This window comes from Embiotoca jacksoni, unplaced genomic scaffold (genome assembly GCF_022577435.1).
Source record: "Embiotoca jacksoni isolate LCO1_2020_lvr unplaced genomic scaffold, fEmbJac1.0.p SCAF_4, whole genome shotgun sequence".
NCBI lineage: Eukaryota > Metazoa > Chordata > Actinopteri > Embiotocidae > Embiotoca > Embiotoca jacksoni.
In genome coordinates, this window is record NW_027185392.1 from 19,968,068 (window position 1) to 19,980,876 (window position 12,809).

At 39.0% G+C, this 12,809-nt stretch overlaps 1 protein-coding gene across 1 annotated transcript; it reads left to right on the top strand.

The window, feature by feature from the left end:
• Positions 1-7,711: 7,711 nt before the first annotated feature.
• On the top strand, positions 7,712-9,258 carry LOC138209105 (serine protease 1-like). The gene is made up of 6 exons (XM_069167471.1): positions 7,712-7,787; positions 7,882-8,074; positions 8,360-8,518; positions 8,630-8,691; positions 8,826-8,965; positions 9,059-9,258. The coding sequence occupies exons 1-6, from the start codon at positions 7,739-7,741 to the stop codon at positions 9,197-9,199; spliced, it is 744 nt and encodes a 247-aa protein (XP_069023572.1). The 5' UTR covers positions 7,712-7,738; the 3' UTR covers positions 9,200-9,258.
• Positions 9,259-12,809: the final 3,551 nt, after the last annotated feature.

Sequence of the window (12,809 nt, forward strand, 5' to 3'; positions counted from 1 at the left end):
GCGTCTGTTTCCATAACAGAAAGTGAGAAACACAGAGAGAAAGAAGGGTCATTAGAGGTTCATTTATTTATTTTGTTTCTGTTTCACTGCAGCCCATTAATTGAAGCAGCTTTACTTCAGTAACAGGTGGCAACTCAAACTGATAAAAGACCTGTGAAAATTAAAACACTGAATGAAGAGTATGTGCTACAATTGGTTTCTTATTCTCCCTCCTTCCCCCATCTTTCTCTTCTCTCCCCTTCTGTTCTCATGATCTCATCTTATTTCCAACTCTTCTTATCTTCTCTCCTCTCCATTTTTTGTACACATTTGTCTTGCTGTCACTCCTCATCTCTGATTGCAACCTCTCCTTCCTTTTTGGTCCTCAATTCCAGTGGTTCCTAACCTTTTTGGCTTTTGACCCCTCCAAGCAACTTAAGTGAGCTTTCAGCCACCTGAGAGATTGTTTTATTTGAAGGATTTGTAGAGGACTGATTAAGTATTTTATAAGAAATAGATGAAACTAAAAAAAAAAGAAAGTTGAAAAAAAATCACAGTCATCTTGTCACCCTTAAAATGGCCTGATAACTCCTGTCTTATTCTGCTGCCGTATATCTCTGCTTTACTTTTCCTTCTACACTCTTTTCCTTTTTTTTTTTTTTTTTTTTTTTTTTTTTTACACGTTTTCTACTCAAGGTACAAATCATGGAAGATGGAGTCAAATTGTTCTCCCTCTCAACAATGAGTAGCAATCACTCCCAACAACAAACGATACCTGACATGGAAGTAAATAATTATCCTAATACAGATACAGAAACGGTTTCTTTTAATTGACCATTGATAAAGTGAATCCAAATTTCATTGTATAAAATCCAACTATGAGATTTAAACTGATATGTGAATGCATTCACTGCATGGACAACAGCAGCCTACACTTGCTATTAAAATGCAGGCTAAAGTTTTTCCATTATTATGTTCATACCATAAGGCAAATTCTGCAAAAAAATGTAGAGAGTGGGTCTGTCCACGACCCGTGCCGTGATAAACCAGAGGAAATATGTAATTAACTTAAATTGACCAATGTGTTGATCCACAGCGGACAGCAGGAATTAAATTACCCTGCACACCCAAGACAGAAAACACAGCACCACCAGAGATTTAAACAAACGTGATGAAGAAACAAATACTCACCTCAATAGTCTTTTTTCATTGGAGCTGCATGAATAGTGTCCTTCTCAGACTGAATTATAGTTCATTTGTAAACTGTCGCGCTCATCGCAGAGCTCCGTTTGAGAGCTGAGAGCTCTGAAAACAGCGACCACCCCTACACACAAACACACACACACACACACACGTCTGTGTTTCTATGCTTGCGAGGACTCTCATTAAGCATTTGTCCTCTAAACACCCTACAGAGCCACAGATGTCCCACTGAACCCTAAAACTGATTCTGTAGACAATTGCACATAGTGTTGCGTGTTCTATCGGAAATAAAGAAAACATACATTTTCATTAGTTCTAGTTTCTCAAATGTGAACATTTGCCAGTATTTGTTAATTTTATTAGTACAAGCATACAATGTTTAGTGGAGTAATGGAGTTATGTAATTAAATTGTAAAATAAAAGTAAGTATAATCTGTTACAGTTACAGAGGGAAAAAAAGCGTTAACCAAATTACAGTTACTGTTCAAAATGTTGCTCATTACAAAGGTGTTACTTTCAGTAAAAGGTGTTTCTTTCAGTAAAAAGCTTATAATATAATATTACTTTTGTAGCATGGGAATGTCTTTTGTTTACTTCCACACATTCACTTGTCAGTATAATTTTGAGACTTGTTTTTGATTGGTTCTCAAATCAGTGCGCATTGTTCTACCCAACCACACCAAGGCGGCTGGCCATGTTGTCAGATAAAATTAGAACGATTTTTAAAATAATCATCCTTCACTGCAGTCAGCTGTGACCTACATATCTGTGATTTATTTTGATGGTTGTGCTTTAATATCAAAACATTTCCATCTTAATTTGTTATATTACAGATGTTTTGAAGTGTACAGAAAGTTTGATGGTAATCAGTGTTGAGTTCTGTTGGGAGGCTTACACTGGATGAGTTACATTTTTTTTTTTTTTTTTTACAGACCTTGCAGCTTTTCATGCCCAGTTTAAAACATTTGTTAGAAAAGTAATTACAAATTTAACAATTGTAACAAGTTATATAACTTTGATAATGTAATTAAAATGGTTACTTTACTTATTACATTATTAACAAGGAAATTAATCTGTAACCTATTATATTTCAAAAGTAACCTTCCAAAATTGCTCATATGGAACTAGCCATGTAAGAGAGTCTGAAAGAAATACATTTCATTAGATAAAAGGAATTCAGTATAACGGACAATATATTTCTACTTCTAGACTAACACCTGTCTGTTAATAGGACACTAAGAAGAAAAGATACTTCACCATTGAAGTCCCAACCATTTACTATATGTAAAGATGGATGTAGCTTAGGTTGTAGGTTGTCCCCAAAAAGCCCCCGGCTCCATAGACTCCCATTCAATGAGTCAAGTCAATACATTTTTCCACAAGTAATTCCGTTTTTCTCTCCTTCTTATTAGTTTGTTGGTGGTCCATCTGAAAATAATCCCATCGTTAATTAGAAAATAAGCTTCAAAGGCCTGTTTTTTGGCTGTTTGATTGACAGACCTGTGGTGCAGTCAGGTTACATCTATCGCTGGGCGGGACGTAGTATCACCGGGTTTCCAATCAGATTGAGTCAGATCCACCGTTTGTTCCCCCCAGCTCGTCCAAAAATGGTTTCAAACTGCTCCGACCTAGTAAAATGGCGCTAGCCACAATCCGAATTTGAGGCTTCATAACGGCCTTTCACAAACCAATGGGTGACGTCACTGTTGGATGCCGCTTGGTCCCAACAGGTTAAGCAAGAGTCACATATTTTATCTGCCGTTCTACTTTGTACTCACAATGGGCCTCATTCACTAATATGTGCTTAGAAATGTTCTTACTTTGCGCACAAAGTGAGTGTGCATGCCAAATCACCGCGGGATTCATGACACGGCGTACTGGCCAATTTTGTTCTCACCACCTTGTGTGTGTTAGTGAATCAGAATCCTTCTCAATTTTCAGGCACATGTCCACGCTCTTCAATTAGCATACTGACACGCCCCCGTTTATCCATATAAGGACATCGGTTTGTCGAGAGCTGGAGAGTCATGACGAAAGCGGAGAAGTGAAGAGAGAGTGAAGAGAAGTTGACAGAAATGGCAACAGAAATTCAAAATACAAATTCCACAACAGCGGAAATTTAAACAATAGTGTCTGAGGTGGAAGATAGAAAAGGCACACTTTTCAAAAGTGATTCCTCACGAGTAACTATGGTTAAAAATAAATGACGCATAGGCTGTCGTTACTGAGGCTGCTGTATCCGCTGTGCGCACTGTGACACGGGTTAATCCTTAGAACCTGATGAAAGCAATAGCTCAGCGAGTATTCATCAAAGAGAGATAAAGCGGATATCACTGGAAAAAGTTATTTTCAGTGTCCTGAATCACTACAATCATTTCATTAAAAAATATTTATTCACCTGATCGTTCAGTGGTTGAGTAGAGCTCCATCTGCACTCACTGAACTGAAACATGGTGCAGCGGTTTGTATTCCTCATTAACCCTGGTTTCTGGAGCCACAGCAAACAAAATCCCACTGATAGAAAATGTTTGCATTCCACCCTCCACTCCTCAACCTGTCTACAACAGGCTCACAATTATGAAACTAAAGATGATATCCATGTTTGTTAGTTTGAGTTCAGGCATTGAAAACATGGTTTGGAAATGTATGAAATGCTTTTCCAGACAGTTAAGGGCATTATATTTTAAGATAAACATTTACTGGAATATAGGCTACAATACATAGACAAGAGTACATTTCCTTTTGTGAAGTGCACGGAGATTTGATCTGTTACAACATTCTGCATATAACCTGCACAGTGAAGTAGAGAAAAGATAATATGTGATGACTAGGAAGGAAAATTAAGGAAATAAAAATGCAGGGTGTAATGATAACTCCCATCTGACCGCTGCTGTTTACAATGACTCCTGACGTCATTTGTACCCACAGGCAGTAAGCTGCTAAGAATCCCCCCCGATCACCTCTCCTCATGTGTGCTGTCAGTCCCCTGTCTGTTTGTTGTGGTCTGCCATGTGCTTGTGTTTTGTTTTCGTCTCTCCTGCAGTACCCTCCTCCGAGTTCCGCCCACGGCCACGGCCCTCTCCAGTAGATCCAGCTGGATCTCATTCCACTGATCACCTCCAGCTGGATTAAATACCCCGGTCATCCTCCAGATCATCGTCAGTCCGTCAGTTTACCTGCATGGTATCACGTCCCGTAACTCTGCCTGTCTCATCATTGAGCGTTTTCAGCAAGGAGCTCTGTATTTGACTGCGTTCATCCCTTCCTCAGTTTTCACCACGTTTCAAAGAAAAGCACAAGTTGAAATACATCTGGAACATTTATTTTACATTATTAATTACACCTGTGCTTTTCCTGCTTCTGTCAAAATATCAGCTGTGAAAAGTTCTATTGACATTAAAGGGCCAAAATTGTGGCCATTTCTATGCAAATTTCCAAAAGTTTACAGTAAGTTCTGTCTTTTTTCAAACTTCTTTCCATCCCCACTTCTGCTGTGAGGGTGACTTGAGTGTTTTTCTTTGGTCTTCCTTCTGTGTTTCAGAAATCTTGATGTTCAATCTGCATATCATGATGAGGATTCAAAAACAGCGCGAGCGCTCAGCTGTTACCGATATGACCCAAAATACAACATCAATGCAGATTTCTTGACTTTATTGGTCTTATTGCTCTTCTACTATACTTTTTATTTACCTTCTCACGGTTGAAATATGTTTATAATTCTTGTTCTGTGGCAGTTTTAGTTTAGTAACGCTATGATTTTTTTTTTTGTGCGGAGTTCGGCACATTTATGAAACATCTCAAACTTTCAAGGACCAGTCATTTTCTTCTTCGCTTTACCTATTATGTTTTTATCTTCCTCCTTCCATTACATGCGTTTGTTTTCTTGGTTGATGTTTCTTTTTTCTTGCCAAAAAAAAAAGACAGGGATGTCATGGTGGTACAATGGTTAACACTGTTGCCTCATAGCAAGAATGTTTTGGCCTCAAACCTGCTAGTCAGCTACGACCTTACTGTGTGGAGTTCCCCCAGTTCCTGTGTGCGATCTATTTGAGTGCTCAGGCTTCCCAACAGTGCAAAGACATGCATACTGGGTTAATTGGTGATTCTAAATTAATTGTAGGTATGAACGTTAACGGTTGTCTGCCTTTTTGTGTTGGCCCAATAACCTGTCCGGGGTGCACCATCTGCAGTCTGATATAATGACAAATGAGGTAAATCTTGAGTACAATTGTGGGTACAACTCGACAGAAATTTCACAAGTTTCATGTAAAGAAAACAAGTTGGCCTACGGAGTTCATTGCTGGCAAAACTAACAAAACCAACCACACATATTTCGCAGATGTCCAACGGTTCATCAACAAACAGTGCGGTTTGCCAATACAAAACACTTTTAACAAGCTAATGCTTTTTTTTTTTCTTTTTTTCAAATACAAAATGTATCAAACGGATACACAATACATCATGTTTCATAAAGAAATAGAGTATGTTTTAGAAGTACAAAAAACGATCCTACAGAGACAAAACAAATGTGGCACAATCTTTCCATCATTTAAGTGCTGAAAACTTTCTCACAAATGTTCTTGTCAGCGCGGAGGCAACACGGCTAAAGTTAAACCTGACTGTGTGTGGCCTGCCTGCCGAGAACTACATACCCAGAAAACACCAGAGACATTGTAATGATGTCTAAAGAAAAGTACGAGGGGAAATCAGAAAGTCCCGAGACTGCTCCTGTTGCGCAACACCGTGACGTGCACGGCGCACACATGTCGAATTGTCATGTGGAAAACATGGGAAACGTATGTGTTTTTCTTTCAGGGTCATTTCACAAATTCACAAAAGTCTGCAACTCAGAACCATTTTTTTGCACTCAGCCAGAACTTTCCTCCCCAACATGGACAGTAATTCAACATTTTGTGGAAATCCTCTATTTGGTGAAATGTTTAAGTTGTTTGAAACCATTGCAACATTACCATTAGGCTAAAAGGTGAACTGTCTCCTCATTCTCAGGTCGCTGCATTCTGCAGGAGCTTTTTTTTTTTTTCTCCAAGGACCGCGCTGTGTCCGGCTACCTTAATCTTTCTTCAGTTCTGTCCAGTCTCCGACTCCCTGCTTCTGAGAAGTCTCCCACAGCATTAAAGTACCACCACCACCGTGGTGGCACGAATTCAATTTAGGTTTCAATTAAAATATATTTATATAACCCGAAATTGCAACAGAATGCCTCGCAGGGCAATTTACACAGGTCACCATAACCAAAGTTTACAACGTAGAAAAGAACCAAAGAATTCAACAATTCCCACGAGTGGCAGTTGGAAGGAAAAAGTCCCTTTTGACAGGAAGAAACTCTGAGATGCTGGGAGAAGGGCCGTGCCCAGTTACTGGGTTCTGGGTCTTCTCCCTGACCAAGGCCTTCCTTCAAGTCCAGTTGGGCATTACAGGTTACTTACTGTAAATTGATGTGAAAACATCTCATTTTATAGCTTTAAAATTAAATCTACACTTTCAAATGTACAAAAAGTGAACAGGTCACAGTTGTTTTTGAAGATTCTGTACAGAGAATTGATCAATAAGCATGACTTTACTTTATGTCTCAAAGTACATGATTAAGCAAACATGATTTGTAATGAAAAAAATGACTATGGCTAAAGTACTCACTTTGCAACTTAGTCACAGCCATACAGACCTTTTTTCTTTTTTTTTTAAAGCCATGTGACTAATCATGGCGGATAAAGCACATGTGGCCTGGCTCACCTTAATGAAAGGCAGCCCTTGTTAAAAGTATGAATTACACCTGGGATTTTCCTGCTTCTGTAAAAATGTAGATTGTGAAAAAGTTGTATTGACAGTGAAAGACTTGTGGCCATTTTTATGCACATTTCAAAAGATCTACAGTATGTTCTGTCTTTCCAAACACTTCTTCCACTCCTCACTTCTGCTGTGCAGGTGACTTGAGTGATTTTACTTGGTCTTCCACCTGCATTTCCGCTGACATCTTAATGTTCAGTCTGTACGTCAGGATGACCAGTCAAAAATGGTAAAACAATATGTCCATAATTCCACAAAGTAAAAGGACAAATCATTGAATTGATATTTGTTCTTGTTCATTTTAGTCTTACATGGTTGATATACATTTAGATAGCATTTTTTTTTAAAGTAGATAGTCAACGTTTAAGCAAATATTAAGAACAGATGGAAAACCTCTTTTTCCCACTTAGGATCTCATATACTGACAAACCAAATAGATCTTGACTAACACAAATGCACAAATATACAAAAAAAAAAAAAAAAAAAAAAAATCAAGTTTTGAACAGGTTGGTCTTCTGTGCAGTAACTGTTTCTTTGAGTTTCAGGATACTGCATGCGGTGCAGAGCGGGGTAGGCAGGAACATTTGACAAGTCATCAAGACTTGGCATGATCGTGCAGATATTTGTGACCAATGGATTTGTGTTGATAAACCTTAATGACGGTGTTGGTGATTCAAAGGCCAATAGGCGTAGCTCATGAATACAGTTAAAAAGGCACCGCTGTCACACTAGTTCAGTCATTGGAGAGTCAATGACAGGGATGGCTCGTCTCACGATTCTTCTCCTTGTGCTGTGGGTCGGTGGGTATTCAACTGCTGTTTACAAACTACTTACAATTTATTACATTTTCTTTCTTTGTTATTGTAACTCAAAGTGGAGGATCTTCTCTTTCAGGTGTCACAGTGAGCACTGTGGTGGATCTGCAGAAGAGAGTTTACAATGGTAAAAACTGTAAATCAACGGAGCGTCATTACCATGTCAAACTGTTTGGAAATACTGGTACTGCTGGAACTTATCGTGTGTGTGGCGGCTCTCTGATCCATAAACAGTGGATTCTAACTGCAGCTCACTGCCGGAGTAAAACAATGTAAGAAAAACACAGTTTACTTCATTTTGTAAGCATGAATTAGCCAGAACACACACAAAAAATAAAACAAATCTGCAGTGTAATGCCTTTGTGTGAAACTATGCTGTTTACACACCATTTATAACAAATGTTGCTAATATAGTTGGCATTGTTTTGCATGTTGCAGTGAATCCCTTTTATTTATTGCTTAAAGTCTTTAATTGGTTGGTTTTACATTCTCACAGCTGTCTATTTACATGGATATGCATTAAAACTAGAGGTGGATGTTCCTCTTCTTTCTTCTAGGCATGCAACTTTGGGTGTGCATCCCGGTCCAGGATTTACAGTGCAAATCAAAGCCAGACCTGTCGTCTTTAAGACCCATGACATCATGCTCCTGAAGTTGCCGAGCCCCACGAACATCATACCTGTACCTCTCCCTGACTGTGCAAACAAGCCAAACATGTGAGTTCATAAAATGAAATGAGTTAAGAATTATTCAGTATATTGGTTATTAGGGTTGCATCCATGTTCACAAGAGGAGTTATGTATATGAGAGTTTCTGTTATTTTCTAGCGGTGACGAAGTCCAGGTCGCAGGCCACGGTTATTATGCATTAGATGCCACTGGTGAAAAAGGTAAGGCTGTGTTTGACTGAGTATTTTACAATTACTATGTTTATGTTACTGTTTGAAATCTAAGACACACTTTGAATGAATAATCATATGATGTAACACTATTGACTACTGGTCTTGTTTTCATTTTTCTGTAGTTGGCCCGACAGCAAGCTCTCTCCAGTGTGCAAACATGCATGTCGTACGATGTTCCAATGCTTTAGTGCTGAACATTTTGCCAATCAGGCCACATACACACTCGTTCTGTGTCCGAGAAAGCAACGTGGATCTATGTCCTGTGAGTTCGCTTGGTTCTAAACATTATGTCCTCTGTATCAACAGATTTGTTGGAGCAATATTATGACACAAACTGTATATTTTTCTCTCCCAGGGTGACTCTGGTAGTGGAGTGATATACAACAATAGGATTCATGGTGTCTTTGAAGAAGCTAATACATTTGCCTGTGCCTCAGAAGCTCGGTGCAAGGATGTCTGCTCTTACATGAAATGGATTCAAGACAATATCAAGTAGTTCATGGAAATGACTAGACATCGATAATAAACATTCTGAGCTTTCAGATCAACAATAAACTTATGTCATGTCTTTTGTTTTTACCCTTTAAGATGTTCACATGTCCAATGTAGCTTGTTTCACTTTTTTTTTTCTTTTTTTTTTTTTTATAGATCATTGTGTATAAACATTAACATCTCTATCCTAACTCATTGATTGGGTAAAAAAGATCACCGTTAAAACAACTAACGGCTTTTTAGTCACATGTTAATTTTGTGTTAAATGTAAATATATAGTGTTGCACTTCTGTGTTGACTTTGATTTGAATGGGGTTCTGACTGTCTTTGAAGCCAGTCAGACTCTCACTGTGAAGATGCCTTGTGACAAGACATAGCAGGAGTCAACTGCATAAATTACCTGTGTGACAAAAACACAGTTTAACACGTTACAAGATGCAAAAAGAAATTACAGATATAACAGAGAACATCCTCAGAACAGTCTTTATAGATTAGACCGGCACATCTGCCAACTTTGGCTTTTTGGGGGAAAACAAATGACCCTCGCCGTAGACTTTAAAGTAAAATAGTGTCAAAAACCAAACTATTACAAAGCCACCAGAGTTAAATGAGTTTATAAATAACCCAAAAACACCATGTCAAGTTAATATACAGTGGTGTGAAAAAGTGTTTGCCCCCTTCCTGATTTCTTGTCACACTTAAATGTTTCAGATCATCAAACAAATTTAAATATTAGTCAAAGATAACACAAGTAAACACAAAATGCAGTTTTTAAATGAAGGTTTTTATTATTAAGGGAGAAAATAAAATCCAAACCCACATGGCCCTGTGTGAAAAAGTGTTTGCCCCCTAAACCTAATAACTGGTTGGGCCACCCTTAGCAGCAACAACTGCAATCAAGCGTTTGCGATAACTTGCAATGAGTCTTTTACAGCTGTGGAGAAATGTTGGCCGACTCATCTTTGCAGAGTTGTTGTAATTCAGCCACATTGGAGGGTTTTCCAGCACCAACCTCCTTTTTAAGGTCATGCCACAGCATCTCAATAGGATTCAGGTCAGGACTTTGACTAGGCCACTCCAAAGTCTTCATTTTGTTTTTCTTCAGCCATTCAGAGGTGGACTTGCTGGTGTGTTTTGGATCGTTGTCCTGCTGCAGAACCCAAGTTGGCTTCAGCTTGAGGTCACAAACAGATGGCCGGACATTCTCCTTCAGGATTTTTTTGGTAGACGGTAGAATTCATGGTTCCTTTTATCACAGCAAGTCTTCCAGGTCCTGAAGCAGCAAAACAGCCCCAGACCATCACACTACTACCACCATATTTTACTGTTGGTATGATGTTCTTTTTCTGAAATGCGGTGTTACTTTTACGCCAGATGTAATGGGACACACACCTTCCAAAAAGTGCTGCTGTTTACAGTGACTCCTGACGTCATTTGTACCCACAGGCAGTAAGCTGCTAAGAATCCCGTTGACAAGTATGGAATGTATCTCCTGAAACAGGCTGATTAACAAGGCAAACGTTTTGGGGATGATAGGCTCCAACCGGCCTCATCTTTCAAACTGTTGCCATCTGGGCTGCAATACTTTTCTCCTTCATTTACCAAAAATATATCCAAATGTTCATTTGTTCCACAAGCCATTAGGCTTCTAAACAAAAAGTAAGGAAATCTTTTTTTTTTGTTTTTAAATGGCTGCTTCAGAGGTCCAAGTCACAAGTACTCTATTTACTTGCACCATATCAGTTTCTGAAGACAGCTCATGTCCTAAGCAGTCCACCTGTTGTTTCACAATCTGCAGTTTTTCTAGCGCCACTTTAAGACATTGCAAAGCCAAATATGTAAGCACAGCATCGGGATATGTGATGCAATGTTTTGCAGATGCGGACCATCTGAGAAAAACCTCCATATACTGAACAAACATACTCTTTTGGGGAATACCGTCAGGACTATTTCTAGTGTGTTTTCCTCTGTTTCCCCCCCGATCACCTCTCCTCATGTGTGCTGTCAGTCCCCTGTCTGTTTGTTGTGGTCTGCCATGTGCTTGTGTTTTGTTTTCGTCTCTCCTGCAGTACCCTCCTCCGAGTTCCGCCCACGGCCACGGCCCTCTCCAGTAGATCCAGCTGGATCTCATTCCACTGATCACCTCCAGCTGGATTAAATACCCCGGTCATCCTCCAGATCATCGTCAGTCCGTCAGTTTACCTGCATGGTATCACGTCCCGTAACTCTGCCTGTCTCATCATTGAGCGTTTTCAGCAAGGAGCTCTGTATTTGACTGCGTTCATCCCTTCCTCAGTTTTCACCACGTTTCAAAGAAAAGCACAAGTTGAAATACATCTGGAACATTTATTTTACATTATTAATTACACCTGTGCTTTTCCTGCTTCTGTCAAAATATCAGCCGTGAAAAGTTCTGTTGACATTAAAGGGCCAAAATTGTGGCCATTTCTATGCAAATTTCCAAAAGTTCACAGTAAGTTCTGTCTTTTTTCAAACTTCTTTCCATCCCCACTTCTGCTGTGAGGGTGACTTGAGTGTTTTTCTTTGGTCTTCCTTCTGTGTTTCAGAAATCTTGATGTTCAATCTGCATATCATGATGAGGATTCAAAAACAGCGCGAGCTCTCAGCTGTTACCGATATGACCCAAAATACAACATCAATGCAGATTTCTTGACTTTATTGGTCTTATTGCTCTTCTACTATACTTTTTATTTACCTTCTCACGGTTGAAATATGTTTATAATTCTTGTTCTGTGGCAGTTTTAGTTTAGTAACGCTATGATTTTTTTTTTTGTGCGGAGTTCGGCACATTTATGAAACATCTCAAACTTTCAAGGACCAGTCATTTTCTTCTTCGCTTTACCTATTATGTTTTTATCTTCCTCCTTCCATTACATGCGTTTGTTTTCTTGGTTGATGTTTCTTTTTTCTTGCCAAAAAAAAAAGACAGGGATGTCATGGTGGTACAATGGTTAACACTGTTGCCTCATAGCAAGAATGTTTTGGCCTCAAACCTGCTAGTCAGCTACGACCTTACTGTGTGGAGTTCCCCCAGTTCCTGTGTGCGATCTATTTGAGTGCTCAGGCTTCCCAACAGTGCAAAGACATGCGTACTGGGTTAATTGGTGATTCTAAATTAATTGTAGGTATGAACGTTAACGGTTGTCTGCCTTTTTGTGTTGGCCCAATAACCTGTCCGGGGTGTACCATCTGCAGTCTGATATAATGACAAATGAGGTAAATCTTGAGTACAATTGTGGGTACAACTCGACAGAAATTTCACAAGTTTCATGTAAAGAAAACAAGTTGGCCTACGGAGTTCATTGCTGGCAAAACTAACAAAACCAACCACACATATTTTGCAGATGTCCAACGGTTCATCAACAAACAGTGCGGTTTGCCAATACAAAACACTTTTAACAAGCTAATGCTTTTTTTTTTTTCTTTTTTTCAAATACAAAATGTATCAAACGGATACACAATACATCATGTTTCATAAAGAAATAGAGTATGTTTTAGAAGTACAAAAAACGATCCTACAGAGACAAAACAAATGTGGCACAATCTTTCCATCATTTAAGTGCTGAAAACTTTCTCACAAATGTTCTTGTCAG